This window comes from Haliaeetus albicilla, chromosome 11 (assembly GCF_947461875.1).
Source record: "Haliaeetus albicilla chromosome 11, bHalAlb1.1, whole genome shotgun sequence".
Classification (NCBI taxonomy): domain Eukaryota; kingdom Metazoa; phylum Chordata; class Aves; order Accipitriformes; family Accipitridae; genus Haliaeetus; species Haliaeetus albicilla.
In genome coordinates this window covers 39040753-39067677 of record NC_091493.1, presented here as the reverse complement: position 1 = coordinate 39067677, position 26925 = coordinate 39040753, and the positions used below count along the sequence as shown (strand labels likewise).

Genomic DNA, 26925 nt, shown 5'->3' with positions numbered 1-26925 from the left:
GTATTCCTCATCCAGGTTCATAGTGATTTAGTAATAATTAGTTTATTATTTTTCCTGTTCGGTCTTTTTACTTTTGTCTTCACGTGGTGTCTTTAAGACATGACTACCAGTTGCGATGTAGCCATCTAAAACACCAAGTAGCCATAGGGGATCTTCTTTTCAACATTACGCTGAAAGGAAGCACAGCTCATAGCACTGGAAAAACAAGAGTATAGTATGTGTATGAATACAAACAGCAATAAAAACAATGTCCAGGGTCAGAGGCTCCTTTAGGCCCGTGCCCTTCGTCCCTTCTCCCTTCCCTCCATAGCCGAGAACCACCTCAGTCCAGGTTAAGATAAATAAATAAAATACTAAAGCAAGAGTCCTCCAGAAGGAAACATTCTCCTGTTCATTATATAAACAACATTATACATCTTCAGTGAGTGGCAGCTCAGGGGCATGAATAAGTAACTGAGGACAGGCAGAAACCTATTAACAATTTTTTGCTGGAAGAAGACATGCATATAACCACAACAGCCTTCATTCAAACCAACAAAACAAGAACACTGTTAGTTCATTTATTTCAGCCTTTGTCTGTCTTCTCTGTTTAGTTTATAACTTTTCCTGTCCAAAAATTTCCTTCACATAATGGCTCCCTGTGGGCAAAAAGGAAGATAAACAGACCAGAAAGACCGACTGCGATGAGCGAAGCAGCTCCTCTGCAGAGCCAGGGAAACGCAGGCTCTGCTTGCAGGTCCTGCAGTCATCTCCACCTAGTGCTCAAGTAAATTGTGAACCATTTGCACAGACTTCAGAATCGTTTTTTTCTGGTGTAATGCAAACAGAAGCATTAACCCCTGTCCCATCCTGGAGACCAGCGCTGCCAGGTCAGGTCTGCTGCTGTGAACACTCATCTGCAGCCCGGGAGCAGGATCTCCACCGTCAGATCACTGTTAAGAGTTAACAAGTTATTTCCTTCAATTCCCTCTTCTACACCCCATATAATGCAACTCTACTTCACGAACATGACAGATTGCATTAAATATTATTTAAAGAATATATTTTTCCATCAGCTAGAGCGCCTAAAACACCTGTTCCAAATGAGATGATACAAGTCAGTGGATAGCAATTTCTATTTTTATTCTTCTCAGAATCTTATCAGTTTGAAAGAAAGGTAACTTCCAGATAAGTACATACAATCTCCCATTTCTGAGGCATTAAGTTTTTTCACAATGGGATTCTCACAATCACATACCTCAACAGCAGGCGACATTTAAGTATCACCTTCATCTCCATTCTAGCACAGCCTTGCTTTAGCCCTAACCGTTCCACAATCAATAAGATTCAAGTAACTATTCTGTTGTCTAACGTTGCAGTGCAGGAGATGTGACTTTCCCCCCTTTACGATTGCCAATTTTCATTATAAATGCGCTTTGATGCCAAGTTAACCTATAGCCTTTTCTTCCTTCCTGTTTAAGAACAGCTGTGATGCAAATACACTGTTTCTCTGCCTTAGTGCAGAAGAAACTTCCAACTTCTCATATGGAGCCGACTGGAGAGGACTTTTCCTTGGAGACCTGTAAATGCGCAGGAAGGAGGACAGCATCCTCCAGAGACTCGCAGTGATGCTGTAAAGAGCAGAAATTGGTTCCAAGTTTGTTTTCTGTAACACTGAGGGGATAAATAAAAGCTATGGCCCTCAGGGAGCACTTCATGTTTGCATTTATACAAAGTTTCCTTCATTTGAATATACTGAGTATGTCCTACAGGGACTTGACCTTTTTGCTTGGACACTGCTATCCTAAAACCTTCCTGTAGAAACTCAGAACCACTATTTGCCTAATGTGTGAGACAAAAACTCAAACTTGTATCAGTTTTTTGCTTATTTCAGCTATTCTTCCATACAATTATCTAAAAAGAAATGGTGAACTTCATTCTTCCTTAAGTCATTATTACTACTGGCTCCAGGAGTATGTCAGATGTTCACATTTGAAGACTGGATAAACAACCAGAAATCCAGATGCAAAACAAAAACTACCGGTGGGAGGGTGAAATGAAAACAGATAGATCTCCTTCCAAAAACATGCGATTTCATATGGACTCTCACTATTTTGCAAAGATATCATGAGGAAGGACTTCTACAATACCAAGCTGAAACACAAAATGAACACCAACGTATTTTCTGAGATCTCCAGGAGTTGCTAAAGGCTGAGGACAGTGACCAGTACTGCGACTCCTGCCACCTCCAGAGTCCCATAACTTCCAAGGCATATATTGCACACATTTTTTTCAGAGTGAAGTCCACATATGACAGGTTTTTAAAGTCCAGAGGTAGACTTGACTCTCCATGGGCTCTTCTGCTGCCTCGGTCCCTTCCATTCCTTAAATAGTGGAGAGTTATGCCCAGCTTTTGGCATAGACTGACTATTTTTCCACAAAGAAAACACCCTCTGTGACTTGGTTGCCTTCAAAAGGCTCAAATAACCGAGCCTGTCTGTCAGAGGAACCTTTCCCCCTCCAATACCAGTGGTCAGATAGGCCTACACAGCTGAATTCAACTACAAACACCACAGAGCTAGAAATCAATCCGCTTAGAAAAACCTTTTCTGCTCGTGTGCTTTCTTTCCCACTTGCTCCGAGGTTGAAGCTACAGGAGGGGCAGAGACGGTGATGGGACCCAGCAGGCAGGTCCACAAACCAGCAACAACGTGAATCGCTCAAGAGACTGACAGGTCACACCAAGAACGACTGTCCACACTGCAGGGATGTGGCAGAAAAATTGACGCGCGGTCTCTTGGGTCATGCATATTCCTGTCTGACATCTCCCTGTGGCGCGTAAAGTGCCCCTGCTGCAGCCACAGCTTCCAGGGAGATCTGCTTCAGGGGGACAGAAACCACAGGGCTGTGCTTTTAAATACCTCTGACTGTTCTCATCCTTCAACCCAAAATTCAGGGCCCTCAGGAAGCCAAGACCTCAGAGCTGTGACCAGTTTAGCAGCTTCTCACAAGCTAAACCACAGCTGGGAGGGAAAAGAGAAGAAGACACAAGACAAAGAGAAGAATCACATCCCAGCCCAGAGACTTCAGAAATGAAACGATGGCGCGAATTCTGGAAGATGAGGACTATTACCAAGTCTTCTTAAGCGCCTCTAATTACTACAAGGTTTTTTTAATCTTTTTTAGACAACATGCAGAACATCCGAGTCACTTTTACTGATGGCAGCAAACACATCTGTGCGTTTAAGGAAGGATTTTTCTCTCTTCCTTCCTCCTGCAGTCACTGTAAGGTGTAGCACCTTTCTGTAGCTCCTCTTCTCCAAAACCTACGTTTGCCAATGAGATTTTTTTTCAGCTGTGCGGCAAATGCTGTACATGATCATGAAAGAATTTTGACAGCAACTCTTGCCTCTTCTTTTAATGGTCATTTCCTGTCTGACAATTATCCTCGTCCCTTGAGCAGACATGAACAACAGAAATATCTCTGTGTTACCAGGAGTGATCACTTTATGCCTCAGTCAAAAACTTGAGAAAGGTCCTGCACAAACCATCCCCACCAGGTCAGCATCAGAGACGTTCTCAAAATTACATAGCTGAAGTCTCGAAAGGAAACAGCACAGAATGCCACAGCATTAGCCAAGGTATCTGTCCCTGTTAGTGTCTTAATACCATGCAATAATATACTCGGTATGTTCACAATACCATGCGTTATTTCACAATATCAGCAGACTTTTTATTTCAAGGGTAGCAGAAGTGTTGCTGAAATAGAGTCTGCACAGACTAAGTTGGCTCCTGGCTGGTCCTCGTGAGCCACCAGCAACTGAGGTTAACTCAGCAAGAATATGCAATAAATTTGTTCCATTTGTTATGCAGAAACATTGTAAAAGGAAAATGAAAACCAGCAGAATATTTTTTTTTAAATGCTAACAGTAAACATGTTATTGAAGACACAAATGGAGAGAGGGTATCCCCCAGGAGATGAACCAAAATGAAGTGTATACACTGCCCAGACACAGCCCACCCATGCGCAATAACAACTGCTCAGCACTCCCAGCAAGAAAGTTGTTCCTTCTCTTGTAAGAATAATCCCAGAAAATGCCCCAAATCTGCTAAATTAAACCTGGACAGCACCAAACTGGACTGTTGTGTTGAAGTGCCATTCAAGTGTTTTCCATCAGGCTGGAGTGAGGGATGCCTGCCCGCCCCAGGGCATTCAGTTAACATGAAACAACATTTTAAAATAAAGTTTTAACAGACATCTATGGAATAATGCCTGCTAATATTATTCAAGGGTGGAAGGAGAAATGGTTTGGATTTTGGTATCTGGACCACAAGGCCGTGACATAATTTTAGCCCCTCGAGGATCCAACACTATAAAGGTTCCTCGTTCATTGGGATGCAAGTGGAAGATCTGAAATGGTTTTTTTAAAGACTTGATCCCACCTGGCCGAAAGCTCATGGATGGACACTCAAGACAGTCTCAGACAACATCTATCATCTAACCTTATACTCAGTGCTCCCTCTTGTGATGCTATTTACTTGCATAATTTATTTCCCTTTTTTACTTTCTCCTTTACCTCCTGGCAGGACATTGACACTACATTAGCTGGTTTGATTTGTGTTGAGAATTAATTTTTGCTGAACTTTTCAGATACAGTAGTGCACCACTAGCAGATAAGCTCTTCTGGCATTAAGAAAATAACCTGCATCTTAAGTCAAAAAAAAAAAAAAAAAAAGGGCCAGGGGGGAAGCAGAGGCTTTTCCAAAGTAAGGAAAGCTAGCTGTCCACTCGGAATTTTCTTATATTGCTCAGGAAATCAGGTCAGAAATATTAAAGGCTATTTCAAAATAAAACGCAGTAGTACAGTCCCAGAGGCCCAATAACAATATCCTTTCCCCATTGTCCTGACTTTGTTTGCTTGGAAACAAATGATTCTAGCATTCCAGAAACTTTATAAACAGGCAATGTCTTGTTTGCCCATTCTTCCTACAGAAAGAGACAACAGCGTAAACGTATTCAATACCTGCTTGCATGCCTTGGGCAAAAATAAAATAAAATGAACAGCTGCCAAACAATCCAGAAGCAACATGGGCTATGAGGATTCGGTACAGAGAAATCTATTTTGGGGCCCAGCAACACTAGGGAATTGCTGCCATAAACATCATCCTTGCTCAATTATTTAACTTTGGTCGTAATTAAAACAGACTAAAAAAAACCAAACCCAAAGAAACACACAACACTGCTGTCCCAACAATCCTGAAATTAATTTTACTACAACAATTACCAATTGCCACTACTTACTATCCCGGTATGGCTTGATTTGATTATACATTTACCATGACCAAGGTATGAAGCTATTTTAAGGATACACTATGTCACAATTCATATTACCAAAGAGCGTGTGTTGCAATTAAACAAGAGTTTCCGTATTTAAAGACTCTGATCGAAGAACAGGCATGTGATGCAATTGTTTATATGTTTCCAGGGAGACCCAAAAAGCTAGAAAACAATAAAGACCTAAAAAGCTAGAAAACACCTGCTGGTTTTAAGAGGTTCCCATGGGAGTTCTTAAACATAGAGTTAGAAATTACACAAATGCCTCTGTGGTTTCTGTGTTTTGTTTCTTTTTGGTCCTGAAAAAATATCAACAGAATCTCTTTAATACTTTTGAAAATTTATTAGCTACCGCTCAACTGCTGCAAACCCCTAAGTGGCAAATTCTGACAATTCTCAGCAAAAGCAGTATTTCTTCTGATATTCATATGCTGTATCACTCTATTGATTTTAGATGCTGAGACTAGCCCCAAAAGTTCCTCTTTCCTTCTACCTGAGACCACAACAATATTCTGAAACTGCATTTACATTCCATAGATACAATTTATCAATACATTTTTTAAAAAAATACTGTATTGATTATATATAAGACCAATACTACAAGAAATCTTTAAGAAAAGCATCATGCCCTTCTGACCTAATGAGATTTTAAAAAAAAAAATAAAAAAAACTCACTTGTGAGAAAGATGAACATACATAAAACACAGCCATAAGCCCCAGATACTAAAAAGTTGATACCACCTGCCTTTGGCTGAGGGAAGAGGGGACTTCCCTACGCTCCTGCCTTGCCGTTGACAGCATGAAACAAATTGGTGCTGAACATGGTCATTTTTCCCCTCGACCTTTGTTGCTTCAGTCCCAGAGGAAAACTGTAGTTTCTATGCAGAGATAAAGATTGCTGTCAGCCCCTTGAATCAGACACCGTGAATAGCTGCACTGTTCGGTGCTGTATGACGAGCGAGCTCCAGAGCCAGTCATGTTGCCCAACACAATGGTTATTTGTGGTTCCTCAAGTCAGGGTTGAACAGCAGGCTACTAGACATCAACAGATGTGCTTGTACCACCTCTGGTGAAAAATACTCAAAAGAAATACAGTATTTTCTTCAAAAACATTCAGCTTTTTCATTTCATTCTTGCATTTTGAAGCAACTTTCAGTAACTACCATCAAAGCCACGGAGTGTCTCAAAACGAAAGGCAGTTAGGAAATGTGCTTACCTAAGTGAAAGCTACAGCACAGCCAGATTCAATTCATTAAAAAAATGAGGGCAGATCTTGCTATAAAAAATCATTTTTATGACAAAGCCTTTAATGCATGTAAGGATACATTTGCAAGGTGTTCTTTGGATTCAGGTTCTTTTACTCAAAGCAAGAACAGGAAAGCCATCACACCTACCAGCTGCAACTTCTGCCCTACACCTGGTTATACTGAGGTGGTGATGACCAGCAGAGCCAGGAACTCACAAGCCCATTCCCACCTTTCAAACCCTGCCCTTCCTGTGCATTTTTTGTAACCTCATCCATCTGCCACTCGACCCGGGCATCACCACAGCCCTCTCTTGAACTCACAGTTATCTGTTCTCTTCGTTTTGCCTTTCCCCAAACAGCTCTGTTTCCTGACACAAGCCACCTCCACCCCCGGAAACTAAGCATCAACAGGCTGAAGTTTCACTTCAAGTCTTAAACTCACACCTCATTTTATTCCCATTCAAACTGTCCATGAACTTTGTCTACCAATATTTTATCAAGTTATCATTTTTCTTTGTATACAAGAAATAATACATTAAAAATATTTTAGTCTATTTGTCTTGTTCCATTAGCTTTGCTAAGTCTCTTTCAGCTGTAAGAAGCAAACCCTGTATGTATAGACACAAATAGATATACGAAATGTACATTACCCAACACTGGAACTCAACCATTTGATCTCCCCATGCTCCCTTCCCTCATCAGAGAAGGACAAGGTAGGACAAGTGTCTTGAGACAAGAAGTGCCCTCAGTACAGGGCAGAAGCCCACAGAATTATCCCTGCAGAAGATGCTCTCTAGTGACTAAAAACAGAGCTTAAGTTAAACAGCCTGCTAGTTTAGAGGTACAGTACTGGGGAGTGCACATACCCAAGTTTATAAACTGGGAAATACAAGTTCTCAAGTTACCCGTAATATTAAAATAGCAATGTATCTAGGTTCCTAGAGACTTTAGTTATGTGACATTCACAAATAATTTGCCTTTGAAAACACATGAATACATTAAATTAATTCTGGAAAAAACCCACAGTATTACACTGGACATTTGAGGTTGCCAAGTGTATTAACAGCAGCATGCCCCATATACAGATACAACAGTCTGAAAATTTACCCAACCATCAAGTTTCCATTCTGATCATGGCAAAAGCAGTAGTGTTAAAATACAACCCATGCGAATATGCATTTCTCATACACATAAATTCAGCATTCTGCGTACACAAACACCAAATGACCACTGAGAGGCAGTCAGAGGGCCTGACTCTGCCAGAAGGCAGGGGGACAGCCTCCTTCCACCCCAGCAGCAGCTGGCCCTGGTCCCAAACACAGAAAAATCATACAAGTTCACACCCACACACTGTGTAAAAGAACTATTTCTCTGAGAGGCTGCAGAGCATACCTCCTTCTCCTTGCTATGAGAATAACCTGACTACTGGGAGGAAGACAGAATATCCCAGCTCCAGTTTTAACTTTGATGCTCCATGTGCGAGGAACTGCGATACAACACCTATTCTCCAATGAACTTTAACTTGTCCATCTACTTAATAACAGAGCATATGAACCTAAGTATTAAAGTACCATCAAAGAGGCATACCATTCTTTGCAGGACAAGCCTTTTAGGGTTTGGGTGTTCTTAAAAGTATTTTTAGAAGTAAAATAGAATACAAACATTTTCCATAAATGTACTTTTATAAAAGGAATGTCTTCGAAGTGATCATAGAATCACAGAATGGTTTGGGTTGGAAGAGACCTTAAAGACCATCTAGTTCCAACCCTGCTGCCATGGGCAGGGACACCTTCCACCAGACCAGGTTGCTCCAAGCCCCATCCAACCTGGCCTTGAACACTGCCAGGGATGGGGCAGCCACAGCTTCTCTGGGCAACCCGTTCCAGTGCCTCACCACCCTCACAGTGAAGAATGTCTTCCCTACTTCTAACCTAAATCTACCCTCTTTCAGTGTAAAGCCATTACCCCATGTCCTATCCTTACAGGCCCTTGTAAAAAGTCCCTCCCCATCTCTCTTGTAGCCCCCCTTTAGGCACTGGCAGGCTGCTATAAGGTCTCCCTGGAGCCTTCTCTTTCTTCAGGCTTAACAACCCCAACTCTCTCAGCCTGTCTCCATAGGAGAGGTGCTCCAGCCCTCTGATCATCTTCGTGGCCCTCCTCTGGACTCGCTCCACCAGGTCCAGGTCCTTCTAATGCTGGGGGCCCCAGAGCTGAAGGCAGTACTGCAGGGGGGGTCTCACCAGAGCGGAGTAGAGGGACAGAATCCCCTCCCTCCACCTGCTGGTCATGCTGCTTTTGATGCAACCCACGATACGGCTGGCTTTCTGGGCTGCGGACGCACATTGCCAGGTCATATTCAGTTTTTCATCCACTAATAACCCCAAGTCCTTTTCCGCAGGGCTGCTCTCAACCCATTTTCCACCCAGGCTGTATTTGTGCTTGGGATTGCCCCAACCCACGTGCAGGACCTTGCACTTGGCCTTGTTGCACTTCACGAGGTTGGCACGAGCCCACCTCTCAAGCCTGTCAAGGTCCCTCTGGATGGCATCCCTCCCCTCCAGTGAGCTGACCACACCACACAGCTTGGTGTCATCGGCAAACTTGCTGAGGGTGCGCTCAATCCCGCTGTCCGTGTCGCCAACAAAGATGTTAAACAGTGCTGGACCCAATACCAGCCCCCGAGGAATGCCACCCATCACTGCTCTCCCCTCGTACTTCGAGCTGTTGACTGCAACTCTGTAAGAGTGACCATCCAGCCAATTCCTTATCCACCAAGTGGTCCATCCATCAAATCCACGTCTCTCCGATTTAGAGACAGGGATGTTGTGCAGGACAAGTGTCAGATGCTTTGCACAAGTCCAGGTAGATGATGTGATCCTACCACAAGTGTTACTAACATATCTATTGTATTAGCACATCGTACAAGTGTGCTGTTCCATTGACCTTGAATCACCAGCCTCTATTTCTTGGCCATAACAAAACACACCTATAGAGAGCAGTAAATGAGGATACGCTATTTTCTGTAATGCGGCCCAGACATTTGAAAACCACTTGAACCACGTCAGGCCCTTACTTTGTGTTTGCTACAAAGACGATGTTTCCATTATCAGTCATGCAACGGTTATTACAGGGTTTAACACTGCAGGCGAAAGTGCAAGGATGAGGACGATAACACAGCTGTTTGCTCCAGGCAGAGTGCACGTATTTTGGGGAAGTAACTGTCACGCATCTGAGTCACTGACAGCTTCAGAAACTTATTTTGCGAGCAGCTTAATAAAAATCAAACCTGGTGGATTCAATCAGCAATGAGGATATTCATTCCTTGGATGCAACAAGGGTTGAGAACAGTGGGGCTGCTGCACACCAACACCATGAAAAACATTACTGCGCATTGAGCAATATGTTAAATGAATAAGCAGAAATCCACCAACTTTTCAACATGTCTTTGCATAACATCATCATTTAAGATGTTAAAAGCTGCCCAAAGCACTGTTGGATAGATATGGGGCTGTATAACAGCACAGGACAACAGCACAGTTTATGCTCAGCTGTAAGAGAACAGGAGAGCCTGGAGGTTTTGAAGGAGGTTTAGTAGAAGACATTAAATTAAGAGTTTGAAATATATATAAATTCAGGTACGAAGGCAAAAAAAAGCGTATAACACACCTCTGAAAACTGGTACACAGCTGTGAATGCATTTCTAGCTGAAAAATTGACAAAACATTGCTTTCCCCCCGCCCCGGCCCCTTGACAGCTGGGCATATTTCTGCAAACCGCCGTCCAGCAGGATAGTTCCTTCCTTTCCCACGCTCCGGAGCTGGTTCCGATTACAGCTCCCAGCGATGGCAGCGTCCCGTGGGGCAGGCAGCCACAGCCCGGCTTTCAGAATGAGGTACACTGGGGACAAAAGCCCAGGGATGGTCTGTCCCCAAATCACACTGTGTTGTTTTTAAGGGGCTGAACAGTTTCTCTTCGGAGGGGACAGATCTCAGCAGACCAGAGCCAGGCTGGATGGGAACAGTGGATTCTTATTTATCTTATTTATACCTTATTCTTATTACCTTCCAAGAAGCCCAAGATGAGCTTTGTCTCCAAAAATACAGAGTCGCCTGAAGGTCCTACCTTGCCACAAGAGCTAAGGTAAATAAACACCAAAACCAAAAGATTTTTCATTTGCTAATCTATTGCTGGAATACCTTTCATCTCATTTTGCAAGCAGGATAATTTTTCCTTTAAAAAAATAAAAATCACAGCCCTCCCCCAGAGGGAATTTTCTAACATAATCTTTTTTTCTCCCTTCAGCATTTCACGACCAGCCACCTTTAAGTCCAATTTCAATAGAAGTACACAGAGCAAAACTGTCCTTAAAGAATGTCTTCAGCACCAAAGCATCCTGCAGAGTATTAATTACTTAACACATTAGCACTGTACGGATGACGGGCAGGCTGGAGATAAACCAGCACCGATTCCCAGGTTCTGTGCTCTCTTCTTTCTAACAGTCCCTGCGTTTCAGTTCTCTTTTATACCATCCTCAAAGAGGAACAGAAGGTACCTCCATTTCCCACAGAGGCTGACAGCTATGAAAATATCAATCGCACTCAAATATCAGTTAGAAAGCTCAATGCCCCAAAGTCATCAGCATATTACCAGGTAACAGTACGGTGCAAGCTGTTTCCAACTTTGCCAGCAGTACTTTCACACCAGTTTTCTCTCCTAAAACACAGAAGATGCCATGGAGGCTCATTCACTGCAGGATCTTTTCTTGCCTTTGTTTTTTAAAGCAAAAACAACATCAGGAATATAGGCTGCTAAAACTGATGTGAAAGAGCCTGGTAGATGAGGAAGGACTGTGTACCAAAAAAAACCCCCAACAATCTAAAAGATATTGTGCACAATTAACCTGCTAATATTTATTATATTTAAATACAAAGTTACCAGAGGAGAAAGCAATATGCAGACCCACTGCTGGGACAGCGGCAGACTGGCAGAACTGAGCCTGACGATGTTAACTGCACACAGAGCTACACTAGACAAAATATGTGATCTCTTTTGGAAGGCGTTAAGCTTTCATTTTAAAGAATAAACTGCTAACTAAGGGCCTTTAGAAATGTAAAACACTGTTTACAGAGGAAGTTTTGAAGGTTCAGTGATTTTTCAAGGAAATTATTCAAGTTTCTTCCTCTGAAGATCCTGGTAAATGAGGCCATATTTCAAGGGTTTGATGTAGTACAGCAATTCTCAATCTTTTTTAGTACAAATTAGAACTCAATCAAGTTACATGTACACATAATAAATGGAATAAGTAACTTCTAAATAACTTCTGCAGTTCGGTAGCCAAAGATATTAAGAAAAGAAAAAGTGAAGAACCTGACTGCCAAGAGCTCTCCTGCACATCATTATATATCCCAGGTCAAGCCATGTTGTGCTCAGGTAAAACAGAGAGTGACTTAAGAGTGGAATAGGTGCAAGTCTCCTTGAAAAATCACACATGATAGCGCCAATTATCTCAACACCGCATCTTCCTAAGTTTGTTTCTAATAGTTTAAACTAAGTAATGCAAATAGGTCATTATTTAAATATAGTTCCCTGTTTCCACCTTCTCCCTTCCTCCTTGCCTTTCTAGAAATTTTTAAGTCACTAAAACTTTCTCTCCCCCCAGTTCTGCCAGGAATCAGAGAGGTGCTGGAGGTGGGAGGTTAGCCTGTGAAAAACAGATTAGAATTAATTGTTGTATCTGTGGCCTTGAAATGTGCCCTCAGCTGAGTTTTTAATTTGGCTTTTCAAGATTGATCAGCACACGTGTAATTTAAAAGCAATTTGAAGCAGCAAGCTAGGTAGTTTGACTTAAAATTAATGAGCTTTTGACAACTGCAAACAAAATGATAATGTGAACCCATTTAAACTCATCCCTATATTTAACAGGAAAAGTATATATCATTTTAACTTGGTTATACAAAGGCTTTTCTTCTGCAATATGAAAGCTATTTCACCAGTCTTGCTCTCAGAAGCAATTTGCAAACTTTGCCCAATTGTACAAGATTAGTAGAAACACAGGCAGCAGATAAAATATTTAATTACTCATTAATATTAATTTAAGTCACATTGTGCAGTATGATTAAATGCATTCCTGAAACCCAAATCTAAATAAAAGAAAAACTCAGAAAGCACCCAAGACGTCTAAACCTGTAGAACACGGGATAAAAACATTATTCCTTGCTTGTTCAAATCAACAGCCTGCTACTCATGAAAAAGCACGACACTGTAGCTCAAGCAATATACAGCATATTACAGCAGAAACTAAGGCTAGGAATGCAAAGAAAAATAATCATCAAAGGACGAACAGCAAAGATGACAAGATTAAAGGGCAAAGACCACAAAAATGGAATTTACTAAAAGAAATGCTATGCAAAGTGAAGGAAGCGTTAATAGATATATTTGTCTCGGACAAGATTGTTTTTTGTTTGCTTGTTTATTTTTTAATTTGCACTTTCAGTTTGGAATTCAGTTGAGAAACAGCTACAGGTAAAGAAATCAGCATGTTCAGCAATAAGATATGTTAGGAAAAATATAATTTTAAGTATGCTTTGAAAGGTTCACACTATTCTAACCAGAGTCTTACAGTATTGGAAGTCTAAAAATTGCAACTGAAGCACACTAGGAATGAGAGCAGACCTAGCACTACTCAGGCAAATGAGACAAGAAAGTATTCTAATAAGTTATGGTAAATTCTCTGCAGATTTCACACACAGATATGCTTACAAATTTCCACATTATACCAAAAATAAATTAAAAGACAGAAAGGTTGGTTGAAAAGTGAATTGCCCCTCTAAGAAACAAATTAAAATGCATACCATGTAGTAGTGAAAACTGCTCTGAAGCTAAAGAACTACAGCTCTAGGTAAGGAAACATTTACAGATCCTTTGTCAAACACACTGAAAACAAGAGGGTCTTTAACCACAAATTCTCATTGTTGACTTCAGGTCGTGATTACATGGGCTTTCTCTCATTCGCCAAAGAGTTATCTTTTGTTTCTGATAAAAATTTGCATTCAAAGAACCAAGGGAGGTAACAAATTATGGGAGTAAATGCCAAGATAAAAGAAGACCTATCATGAAGCTCACAGAGTACAGTCCCACCCTTGGGAATACAGAGACAGGACACGAGCAGACCATGGGGCACCATGACCTCTAGGTTGCAAGACCACATGGGCACCATGACCTCTAGGTTGCAAGACCACAGGCCAGGGAAGTACTAGCTCTATACGACCAATCAAACTATTCTGTCCTCGTTAGAATCCACGTTACACCACGTCCACAGGAAAGTAATGTTTAAAAGCATCGTGCTCCCACAATTCAGCTCAGTCTGGTTATGCTGGCCGATAATCAAAATTACTCTGCTAGTCTTCCATCAGTCCCTTGCAAGGGACACCGTCATGAACTACGGCAGTGCTCCATTTTAGCTAAGCTTTCTTTAAAAGCTATTTCAGATGAAAGAGATATTGATTTTACTGAAGAGGAAGAAAACGCAAGAACCACAACAATTAAAGAAACGCCCAACCATCCAGAAACCTGAAACCGATTGGTCTAAAAAGAGTAACATCTTGTCATGAATGTGGAGTTGCATATTTCATTCTGAATTATCCTCTAGTGCCTCCAGAGCAACAAAACCTAGAAGCAGGAGGAGACCTCTTAGTCCATCTAACTCCATTGCTGTGGCAGAAAAGTTTATCCTCCAGCTTATCTAATTATTTCGTCCTGATCTTTTTAAGTGACATGAGTAACACACTTTTCACTTGCTTCCCTTGTAAATCTTCTGCTATTTGCTTTTTCTTAAAAATTCATTTCACCCAAAGCCTTTTTGAGACTGCATTCTTCCTGGTGATTCTTGATGTTGCCACATCCTTGTTTGTGTGTGTTATCTTCCGTGAACAGCAGCACGATTGGTACAGCTTCATCCAGCTGCTGGGGCACCCTGGCTCTCCTGCATGAAATAGCTGCCTCAACAGCAATAATCCAAAACCTGTCACTTCCATCACTCATATTTTTTTTTTTAGTTTGTATCTCATCTTGCCTCTACCTGAGTTACAGTTTTGTTTTTTGGTTTTACCTGCTCGGATCTCTCATTTTTACCAAAAATTACTACTTTACATGAGAAAATCTCTGATAACCTAAGTTTTCAAGACTGAGCCCTTTTTCCTTTTTACAGCAGGGATAAAAGGGATAGAAAAACCCACGACTGAGTTGTGCCACATTTTCCAGTGACAGTAAGCTGTCACTGCAATCATCAAACCACTCCAACAAATTTCTTTCCAGTTTTATTTCTTCCCTTAGCCAGGAAACACCTTTGAACACAGATACATCACTGCTGCGTGGGCAAGTGCTAGATCTCTGCGACCAGCTTTTTACTTTGCCACTCCAACAGTGAGTCACTAGCCAGGAGTCAAAGGGAAAAGGGCATTTTTAGGGCATTGCTGTTCGACGGGAGATGTACTCGGTGAGCAGCACATGGGGCTGAGCGGAGGCAGCCCCCCCCTGTGCCCGACAGCCACAGCACCGGGCAGGGCAAAGGCTCCCGTGTCTGTGCCATGGGTGCCAGGACAGACTGCCTCTTATCCCCACGCTCACTGCCAAGACCAGGAGGACAAGAAAACAGCAGCCTTTAATGCTACACTTGTTCAGGGAGCTGTTTCACTGGAGATAGTTGGCTGGCTGGCTTACTTAGGAAGAAAAATCTGAGCACACTGCAATCAAAATACAGTCCAACAGCATCACCCTCTCCCATCAGCAAGAAAATCTCCCATCTATTCTTCCATTTCCCAGAGGCATCCTCTGCAGACAACACAGAGGATTTTGGCAGGCAAAAGGATATCATTGATGGAATTATTATACCTGCAGTAAGTCAACTGAATTAAAAAGCTCAACACTGTGCACATGCCTTAAAAATATGTTCCATGTTGTGAATAACTCAAAAATAAATCCTGTACAAATACTTCAATAAATTGCTGCTGCTGAGCTCCTTCTAATCTCTGTCTTACCAGTATCTCATTTCAGCTCTGGCTTACACAAGTTTTCTGGTCTGTTGTACGTCTATCTCTCAAAGATACCTATCTACATTGCAGCAAAAAGTTTGGAATAAACACAGGTACTTTTTTTTTTAAATATTAACCCTTATAGCATTTGGAATTATACAATACATACTGTTATCAGGCAGGACAAAGACTACACCTGGATGAAACCTTGTGCAGAGGGCATAGGCAATGAGAAAAAAAAAAAAAAAAAAAAAAGAGATTACAGTTAAAAAGGATGCAGAAAGCCTGTGCAGAGCAGCCTGGTGGCTACAGCCACTTTTCATTCAGCTTGAATTCTGCTGCATCACATCGCAAATCAGTTCAAGCAATATCTGAATCATTCCCTAAGACAGCTCTCAACCCATAAAATGAGGATCACATACAGGGTACACATAAACAACGCTCCACAAAGAATACGTAATTCAGAACTCTTTAATAATGTATCAATTCAATTTACAATACTTTCGATTACGGGGCACCAAATTGTATTTTAGGTTACAGAGGGATTTTGCTTTCATTAATATTGTATCAAGAAATCAATAATGAAATGCCTATCAAGAAACAAAGTCCTGCTCACTGCAGGCATCACAACAGCAGCCCTCAGGTTTAGCTCCTCCGCTGCTGCTTCCCAGGCCGTGAGGATGCAGCGCTGGGAAGCTGCAGCATCCCAGCACGTATTGGATGTGGAGCAAGTAACCAAATTTAAGTTTGCATAGATTATTCACTGGGAACACCGCATTGTGCTGGTTTTACTACACTATTTATATATGAATTTAAAAAAAACAAGTATTTCCTTGAAATGCAGCATACAGCTTACATTCCAGGATTGGGTAAACCGCTTGGTTACCTCTAAACTCACACATGATGATTGCAGTAACAGGGCTTCCATTTTAAACACGCAGCAATTTCTTATGCAGCTCTCAATCTACTTTGAATGCACAGCTCTTGCTAATCCTGACAAAACTCCTAAGAGCCCTTTACACCTTTCAGTAAACTCAAACATTTAACTGTATACTCAGCAATCTCTTCACCTTACCCCCTATTGTTATGTTTTACATAAAAATTAAAACGCCAGCATCATCCTCCCAAAACAAGAGGTTTGACTGCAGGCTCCTCGGCTCGCAAGTTTGACCCGCAGGGTGCAGGTCTCTGGTGCTTTCCCCATTCTCTTGGCAGGAACGAGACCCCAGCCTGCCCTCACCTCTGCTCCCCGCAGAGATCAGCCACCACCACTCAGCCGGTCCCTTCTTACCAACCCCCCTGACATCGATGGAATAGCACCTGCTAGCAAAAACATCCGTTTTCTTGCCAACCACTCTTGCTGAGAAATTTTCAGGGTACTTCCAGATACAGAGCCACTCACCTTAATGTTTCTATGTAAAGGCAAGTTTTTTCCACTATAGCATCTTCATTCATCGCTGATGGCCTTCAAGTGCTCTGATACAACCTTCAGACACAGGATCTCCACCTGGTGTTAAGCCCTGCCATAAATCTATGCAGAAGAGTATTTTGGAGACTGAAATACAATGTCACATTTACAGAAAGACAATATCATTCAAAGGAGGTACAAACATCATCCTCAGGTTCTCTATATAACTGAACAATTTCACCTGCAGAACCTCCCAGTCCTTCAGCGAGCAGGGCGGACTGTGCTCACACCAGTAAGGCAAACATTCAGCATTCCTTTTTAGCTTTCTCTTTTTCATCCTACACAGCATTCAACACTTGCCTTGGCTCTTTTTTTGTTCTTCACTACAGTACCACTGACCTGCTCCAAAATCTTGGCAAACAAATTTACATGACATTATCAAACATGAAGAAGCATATAAGCGCTTCACTGATAACATGCGTAGCTGGCTTCTCAGAAATCTCCAAGGTCATCTGTGACAAAGCAGCATTGCACCGCAGACTTCCTACAGCTCTTTTTCACTTTGCAGTTTGTCAACCTATGTCCACCCGTTTTTCTTCATATAACCTCTTAAATGAAAGAGAAAAAGGTCACCAAGTACACCGGTCAAAGTACTCCCATAACACGCTCTAAAACTAGTTCAGTTAATAACACAGCTCTGCAGCTTTGGTCCATTAAACCAATGGCTCCAAAAAACCAACTTATGGCACAACTTCTCTTACAGAAGAATCAAAAAGCACATGACAGGCACAGTGCGAGGCAGGGGTCTTGCAACCAATGAGTTTGTTTAATGAGTGCAACTTTTGCTATAACGAAGCACACACTATCCTCTGAGAAAGATGCCAAGAAAATACTTCAAACTTCAAAAACCCCATAAGCCACCACTGCCACCTTCCAGTTGGGAACGCACAAGAGCCCACTTAACCTGTGCAATGCAAGGACCACAGCTCTGTCTACCCTCTGCTTCAGCTTCACGAGAACCCGCGTGGATGAGGAAGGTCTTACACAGACCTCGAACCTGCAGAGCCCCTGAACCATCATCTTCCAGCTTCCCATAATTTCAGCCCACATGGTGCATTCCTGCCATCACCCAGGCCGTATAATCCGGGAGCTGGGAATGCAATGGAGGGTGGGGGAAGAAAAATAAGACCAAGAAAAACAGGGATTCAGAACAGCTGTTCCAGCAGAGGCCAGCCCTTAACTCACATAGATGAAAAACCTCGATTGAGCCAGGTAAAACAGATTAACATCAACACATGAAATACAAAAGAAGAGAGAAAGCAAGATACAAAAGCAAACTAGGACCCAAAGATGCTAAAATTACCCCCTTTGCACCTGCACTTCACAGGCTGAGGATAAATTACTGTAGTCCAAACAGTATCATGATACTGATTTGAGGTACATAAAGATGTCTGGTTTTATTAAAGGTGTCAGGGGCATAGGAAGCTTTTAAACTAGGAATTCAGTTTTTCTCTTTTACTTGGAAGAATGTATTAAATGCATTTAAGGAATACAGAGTATGTTAGTCAAAGCACAGCAAGCAAGGATGGCTGGTGTAACACAGCTCCTATGTAATTCTTGTATTTGTGAGCAAAGAGCAAATTAAAGGAGTCAAACACTACACCCACACCATTTTGTTTCTTGCGTTATTTTCTTTCCCTTCTTCCCCCACATTTCTAAAACAACAGGTTTTATCACTTGAGAAAACAAACGTTTTTAGGGTAACTCCCTTCACTCCCGCTAACGCAGAGCCTCCATATGTGATGTTTGCGTCCACACCAGCATGGTCCCACTTGTCTCGGAGACCTCAGCCGGATGGTCTCTGCTCATCCCACCTCCATCCTTACCCCCTTTCTCTCTCGGGACACAAGTGCCACCACCCCAGCACAAAGCAGAGGCAGACTGCCCTGCAAGCCCCCCCGCACCATCAACAGTAATTAGAGATCGTTACTCTCAGTAGGGACTCCTCTCCTCAAGGCCCAACTTCTACTGCCGGCAAGAAGACGATGGGGCCGGTGCCACCAGACCACCTGCACCTTCCCACATCGAGACTTAAAATGGTTTTAGTTTGTTACCCAGCAAAGCTAACTGGGAACTTAATGTGCCTCCTGGGTGAGGAGAGCACATTATAGCCACATAAAAAACACTTTTAAATGACATCGAGTTTCCAGCTGAATGTCATTAATGTTCATCAAAAGGGTTTTTTTGGTTGGTTGGTTGTTTTTTTCATTTGTTTGTTTTACAAGCCCCAGAGCGCAACATGCCCAGAAGCTAAGATTGCCATGCACATAATAAATATATTTCAATTCTCAGCCTCTTTATTTCTACTTTCCGAGTTTTCTCATAGACCTTATAACATCTTAGGAAAAAAAAAAAGCTCAATAAGCGATGTCATTTCTTTTAACTCAGCAGTCTCTACCCCACACAAATCAGACACAGGCAGTGGGTTAGAAGCTATGCAGCTGAACGCACAGCAAATCACCTCATTCTATGGAAATACGCCACAAGGAGAAGAACCTCACAGAAAAAGTAAAAAAGAAAAAATTGAGACACCCTTTCCCAATTAAAAAACACTGTTCAATCTCACAGCAGATACCCAATAACACCTTCTACAACCCATGATAAAAGTGCAAAAAAAAAAAAAAATCCAACGATGGGAGACAGTTAATAGTTGTCTTTGCATTATCTTTGTGAGGTTTGTCATTATTTTTCCCAGTATTTTAAACGAAACCATAAGCAGGGAGGGGAAAAAAGCCACAACACCTTTGGTTTTGGAAGTAATAAATGTAATATTTTCCATGAAAGCCTCATTAGATTTCTCCCTCGCAGCCTGTATAAGGAAAACACAAAGTTTTGTCACCGGCTGCAGGCTTTACACCTACCTCCACACTACCAGGTGCTTTTCTTGTCAGTGGCCCTGGGGAGCCAGGACCCTCACCATGCCCGACGGCTCTGCCACAGGGAAGGGGCCACCGGAAAGCGCAGAGGTGGCACGGGCGGCAGCACCGACCCCAGTTCCTCTGGTGACCCCCATTTGGTGCCGAATCACAGTGTTTGCCAGGGCACCGCACTGTCGGCAGCGTGAACCGGCCAGCCAACATAAAAGCAAACCAATAAAAGGCATAAATGGAAACGTAGGGGTTTTAAACAACGCTAATCTCGCCCAAGGGAGAGTAAAAGAGTTTGTACGCAGCCACGTCGCCACCTCGGTCACTGGTCCTGTACACCTGAGCACCGCGTGTACCCACAGCCCCGCTCACCTCCGAAAAAGCTGGATGAAAACAGCATGGATGCACTGACGGGAGATAGATAAACAGCTTTTTAAAGCTGAAGTTCACAGCTGAGCCCCATGTTTTGGGGTCTGGGGAAGAGCCTGACAGCCCAGACACCACACTTCCCAGTTGGGCGGCAAGTTAACAGGGATGCCCGTCGGCGGGACGCCCAACCGTTCCCTCGGCCCCCACACTATCGCCCGTGGGTCCCGCATCGCCCCAAAACCCACCCTGGTATAACAGCCCCCCCCTTCCCCAGCGAGGAGGCAGCCGGCCGCCTCGTACACGGGGGAGCCCGCTGCCCCCCTCGGCTCCCACGGGAACCCGTCCAGCCCTCCGGCTTCTCCAGTGGGACAGCCAGCACGGCGGTACTTCCCGAGGACGGGCATCCCACGGAGAAAAGGGACACGCGTGTCCCCCCCGCCCGCCTCGGGGACAGCCCCGCAGGGCGAACACGGCCCCGCAGCGGGGGGGGGGGGGGGGGACGGACGGGCTGCGGGAGCAAGGATGAACCCAAAGCCTCGATCGCTTCCCGACGCGAACCCAGGGACGGGCCCCGGCCTCCCGCGGGGCGCCGAGGGCATCGCCCGCCCGCTTCTCCGCACCCGGCGGCGGGGACCGGGCTGTCCGTCCCCCGGCACCTGCCCGGCGGCCGGCGAGCAGCCAGCCCCGCTCCCCCCCCCCCTCCTCCGGCAGCACCCACCGACGGCGGCAGCCCCAACAACCCCCCCCCAGCCGCCCCCCAGGTCCTTCCCCGCCTATCCTTCCCTCACAGCCGCACCGGCCAGCCGGCTCCGCTCCGCTCACCTCACCGGCTCGCCCGGTTCCCCGGAGGCGGCTCCGCGGGCCCCTTTCGGCGCCCCCCCCCGCCCCGCCCCGCGGACCGGCCGCGGGACGCCCAGGCGGTTCTCCGGCCCGAGGCGGTGGGTAGAGGCGGCGGCAGCCAGGCAGGAAATTTCCCTTCGCCGCCGCCGCCTCCCTCGTCCTTCTCCTCCTCCTCCCCTCAGCGCCGCGGCGGCGGCGGGAGCGGAGCCGCCTGGCGGACACCGCCCGCAGCGGCAACGGCGGGAAAGGGGAGGCCGGGGCCTGAGGGCCGGGAGCGGGCCCGGGCGGCTGAGGGGAACCACCATCATCACCACCATGATCAGATCACCACCATGACCACCGCCTCCCCGTCCTCGACCCCAGCTCGGCTGCGCAGCGGCGGGTGTTTTTAATCAGGACTCTCCCTCCTGCCGAGGAGGGTTTGTGGGTGACCAGGTTAAACACCAAAGTTACGAACGGGGCTCCGCTCTCCGGCGCGGGCACGGCTAACTGCTCCACCGGCCAAAAACGTCAGGAGGCTGACCTGTTATCTGTCCATGTCGGTTCTTCTTGCGCTTCGACAGGGCCCCCCGGGGTGGTTTGAGTTCTCCTTGGGCGGCAAAGGGCGAGGGCTTGGGCGTCCTCGTTTTCCTGAGGCGCGACCCAGCTTTGGAGGGATCCGAGGGTCCTCCGTCAGGATCAGACAGCCTCCCGGGATCCTTCCCCACCGTTAACGTGCCGCCGTGGCGCCAGGGGTTGGAAGGGACGAATCCAAGGCCTTTCGCACCCACCTCCCCCTTCCAAGAAACCTCCGCGGCGGCTTGGGCTGCACGGGGCCGATGAATCAGGCCGGTGAAACCCAGAATAGAAACGTCAGGCTGAAAAGTAGGGCAGGGAGGAGGGGATTACCGGAGGAAAGGCGAGGATCGGGGAGGCTGAAGGCACGTCTTGCTTTCTTTTGTCTCCACTCCCTAGGATGTACCACCTCTCGCGGAACGAGGAAAGTCTCCCTGCCGAAGAAATCACTCCTCCAGGAGGGATCCGAGGATACGTTGCTTTCAAAAACCCGTATCCGCACGCGCCCTATTTATTTTAAGGGTACCAAAGGATGTCAGACAATTAGGGGGGGTTTATGAAAAGACCATCGAAACAAAATATTAGAACATCTGTGAATATTTGTGTCTTCTGCGGAAAACTTAATCAGAGCCTAATTATGTCCCTTTGGCATCGTGTTGACTAGGAAACGGCAATTTAGTAGAAGGCTAAAATTTTTCAGCAGACATGGCAGTGCGAATGGGCACAGTACCAGGAAGGCGTTTGATTTTAATGAACGTGTTTGTAGATCAAATGACTGCAAGTCAGCAATTTTCTCACTAGTAACCATTTGCAAGAAATTGTATATTAATTTAAATGACTGCTTGTACCCGAGCAATAAAATAAATGGAATTATTATCCACGTTGGATAAAATTACTACGTTTTCTATTAGTGCAGAAATTAAAAGTACAATTATACAGTGGTTCCAAAATTAATTAGTCATGAGAAAGAAATGTGAAGCCAAGTTGTACGAAAAAGAACCAAAGAAAATGCACATTATGGTTACTGGCACATTATGTGGGGGGGAAGAGATTTTCTGTAGATAAGGGCAACATCTAAATAAATCGTACAATTGCAAAATAAGGTTGTGAAAGAAACTTCATCCAATCTTTCTTGCTCCAGCACCCTATACTCAAGTCCTAAATATAACTGTTGATACAGCATGGCAGAAATTTAGCCTTTCTAATTCACATCAGTGTTCCTAGCTCTGCTTTCTTGCAGTCATGTCCAGGATACTTCTAAGCCTGGGTTTATGCTGCTGATGTGTTTCAGGATACACTAATGAGCTGGACTCAACAGGAGCGAGTAAGCCTGAGGCTGATTTTATCTTCAGTTGTTGGCTAGAGAAAAACAACATAGTATGATGTTCTCTGATATAGTGCTTTATCCAGCAAACTAGATTAGTTCTCCACAAAGTCTAGGAACTGGGGATCAAGGTCTGAAGAGAATTGATGCTGGTAAGAAAGGAGAGAGAATGAAAAATGAAGCTGCTGTGGGATTTGAAGCAATTTAGCTACATTGACAGAGCTTACTTGCTTCACCAGAAAATAAATTTAAGAAATTGGAAGACTGAAACGCTGTAGCAAAAATGAGATAACAACAGGTAGATGTCCGCTTGTTTAGCCCAACAGAGCTCCAACAGCGGCTTTTCTTTGTCCAACTCACAGTCCACTGGTCATCTGTCTTTTCCTCTCTTTCCATCACAAATCAAATACATTCTCAGAAATGTCAGCTCTTTGGCAACCGTTTCACCTTTGCTTCCAATTTGCTGGAGGAGCTGCAGGACCTCCGACAGCTTCTGGCAGGACCCAGCACCCGCATCCCTTGTTTCGCGCAGTGGAAGTAACGTTATTCCAGTAGAAGCGGTGGAAACTTTCCCATGAGCAATTATAGTCACTTTGCTACTCTGTTACAAAAAGTATCTTTGCTGCTGCAAGCTCAAGAAATATAGGATAGGAAATAGGCAATATTTGAACACCAAAAATTTATTTCAGGTATTCCAGCATGATAGTGAACCTGATAGCACCAAGTAAGGTAAAATTATGTTGTCTGCTTTCTGTACTATGCCTGTAAACCCAAAAGACAATAAGGCGTGGTCACAGCCTTGAGAGAAAGGGTTTCAAGGAGGACCATCTATAGTCTTGTTAAAGCATACGACACCGAGTATAATCATACACCACTTCCCTTCACTTAGGCAAAAGATCTCCAAATATTTACCAGGCTTCCATATTTACTGAGAAATAGCCACTATACCCTTGGCAGCAGCACGGTAGATCCCTCTCTTTACTGATACACTGGAACACAAATTGTAAACGTACTGAAGAAGTTAGTTAGAAAATCGGAGGCAGCACAGGAAATAACACAGACATGTGGTTTGTGTCACTGCAAATATATCTCAGCCTAAAAATACAGGAAAAACTCTTCAAAGTACAGATAATTGGGCAAAAGCATGAGAATATGTAACATCCTAGCAGTAGCTAATTTAATGACTTCAAAGAGGTATTTGTCTAAGATTTTTACATTTGGAATCTAAAATTATGAGTATCTAGGAATATATTTAAGTATTCAAGATGACATATCTTTATAATTGTTACAGAAACCGCACTAAATGAAAGCCTGCCCTGCCAGCTCTTCTCTCCATCTCCACCTCCAGGGTTTGTTCTAAGCAGTACCTTCTAAACATTACAAACCTTGACACAGCTTCAAAGCCACATTTTGTTAAACTGAAATTATTGCAAAGGCCGTATTTTCTGCTTCTTACAAGGCCAGAAGGCTTTTTCCCCCCACTCTTCAAGGAACTGTACTTGACTGCTCAACTTGCACTATTCAGCCATGAATGACAGCACCTTTTAACGCCTAAATGCATTATTTTAAAGTTTTGCAAGTCATCTTTTGAGGTCTGGACATCTTAGAGGCTTTAGTGGAGCTCAGCTGTTTTGGTAACTGCAGTCACTGACCTTCAGGGCTAAAGAAAAATAGAAAACATCTCTATGCATTCAAAATTCTATTTTAAGACTTTTTATTTTACCAGAATGGCCTATGCTGTTCTGTTCAAACCCCCCAAACTTTTACAGCTTGGAAATGGAGAGAAACAGGATGAGCGAGAAGTCAGACATTCAGTGAGCTGCTACCGAGGCACAGCTCTCCTTCACCTGCCTTGGCATCTGCTGTGCAAGAAGTTTCAGAAGATAAACTTCCCAATGGAAGAATTAATTTCTTATCAAAACTTAAAGTTGGCTAATTTCTTAGTCTCAAAATCTTTGAGAAAAGGCAATTCCAAGGGCCGCCACGTGAGGCAAGTAGGTTCCAGTTTGGGAAGGAGCACTCGTGGCAAGTGGAGGAGATGCTGAATGTGGCTTTTCCTCCTCTACCAAGATCAGGCATATTTGGCCATCACCTCTTCAGGTGTTGGAGTAAATATATATATATACAGTATATACTGTAAATATATTCTGGAGTAGCACAGGTTGTGCCTCAAGGTACCAGAACAGACACCAGCTAGCTTACTCAGATGGTAAAACTGAGGAGTGCTCTTACCGCAGACAATCGTTTTAACAGAGGATTTTGCTCATCACGTTTGCATTGGTACCAGTGTGGTGGCTTTGGGATCTTCCACCTTTTTTTCTTTCAGGATGGAAACCAGCAGTCACCATTCCTGCTGACCGCTCATGTGAAAGGATGCTGCTCTGGAGGGGCTGGTGGCAGCGCAATATTCCGTCTGTTGCTCCAATACTAACCAATATACTCCAGCGTCAGAGCTCAGAAATCGATAACTGTCTAGTGATGGAGTTCTCAGCTGAGAAGATTTAGTCACTTTCTGGGAAGAAATCCAAACAACATTTAAAACGTGTTTGGGTTTTTTTCCATAGTGCTGTGAAAAAGGTCAGAGCAAGGGAAGAATGAAATCAGAAGATGGAATAGTACAAATCCACCGCACGAGGTATGGATACACAAAAATTGTTGTGATCCCATCCCTCTCGCTTTCCCAAACAGTTGTTGCAATAATTTTGCAGTTCAGTTGAGCTTCAAATTTTTCATCTGCAGCTACAATAAAATTCATGATGCTTTATCCAATTTCCCTCACCCAGTCCAAAAGACATAAACAAATCCCTGTTTCCATCGCCACTCAGAATGCTGCCTGCAAAGCTACCAGAGAAAAAAATCAATCTTGTTCTTAGGATCCTGTAGTATCTATATAACAATTTGTTTCAATTACAATTTATCCATCTTAGGAGAGGTGGAGGCAATGCTGATAATGCATGGCCTGCTCCTGCAATGCTGAGCATATATCTGCCTTGCGTAGGGCTTTATCGACTCCTTTTGGGGCCAGATGCAGCTCAAGGGTCTTGCCATCTCAGATGCTGAGCCCCTCTGCAATTAGACATGGAAAATGGAAAATAAAAAGGATGTGAACGAAAGCCTTGTATGATATACAAGGGTGTACCCTAAAGGTGATGTCGAAAGAAAATCACAAATATCAGTGCAGCTGCCAGCCAACCACATTGCTAAATCATCTTGCCACCTCTCAATTGTTTTTTAAATGAAAGATTTTAACTAAATATGGATTTTTTTTAAAACACCAGCAACCGTCGCTAAACATTGCGGTTGCAGCAGAACAGAAAATAATTTGCAATGGCTTCACCTTGAATTTCCCTGGCTGCTACTGGGCGCACTTACCTGCGAGCAAGCCCTCGGAGCCCTCCCCAGTTGGGAGATGGCATCCCACGGGAGATGGCATCCCACGGGAGATGGCATCTCCCTGGAGCTGTGGGCAAAGCAACAAACAACTGTGCGATTTTCTTTTTCACATGTAACAATGTGTTTGTAGCATAGAAAAATAAATGTATATGAAATGTTTGCAAATAAAAACTTTCATTTTATATTTTTACATATCTAGTTGCTTAAAGCAAACTAACTTGTACATAAACAGAAGAGAAATACTCACGCAATCTACCTTTACAAATACAAGGCAATATGTAATTTTATATAGCAAAGGATTCCAAATCTCTTTGCTGTCCATCTGATTCATAATGAATTGCTCTGATTTTTCTGTTTGCCTGTTATGCGGGGCTGAGTCTGTATTAGTGGGGGCAGAGTCGGTGAGGGGCTGATGGGGGAATATTTTCTTTTGAGTCGGAGGAAACCAATCTCTTCTTTTTTCTCTCAAGTGATGAGGTGTGTCATCTCAAACTAGAATTTCCGTTACAAGTTATTTGAT

General features: G+C 43.8%; 1 protein-coding gene across 3 annotated transcripts in view; it reads right to left on the bottom strand.

Annotated features, from left to right (window-relative positions):
• PTPRE (protein tyrosine phosphatase receptor type E) overlaps window positions 1–21215 on the bottom strand; it is a 118129-nt gene extending 96914 nt beyond the window's left edge. Inside the window, exon 1 of one of the 3 annotated variants that reach the window (XM_069797217.1) lies at window positions 21116–21215. Coding sequence is in view for 1 of the 3 variants with exons in the window: in XM_069797215.1 (XP_069653316.1) it covers window positions 6060–6115 (56 nt within the window). In the remaining 2 variants the exon portion in view is untranslated. Of the gene's footprint in view, window positions 1–6055; window positions 6204–21115 lie in introns of those variants that run through there. The other 2 variants (XM_069797215.1, XM_069797216.1) reach the window with 2 other exon arrangements.
• Window positions 21216–26925: the final 5710 nt, after the last annotated feature.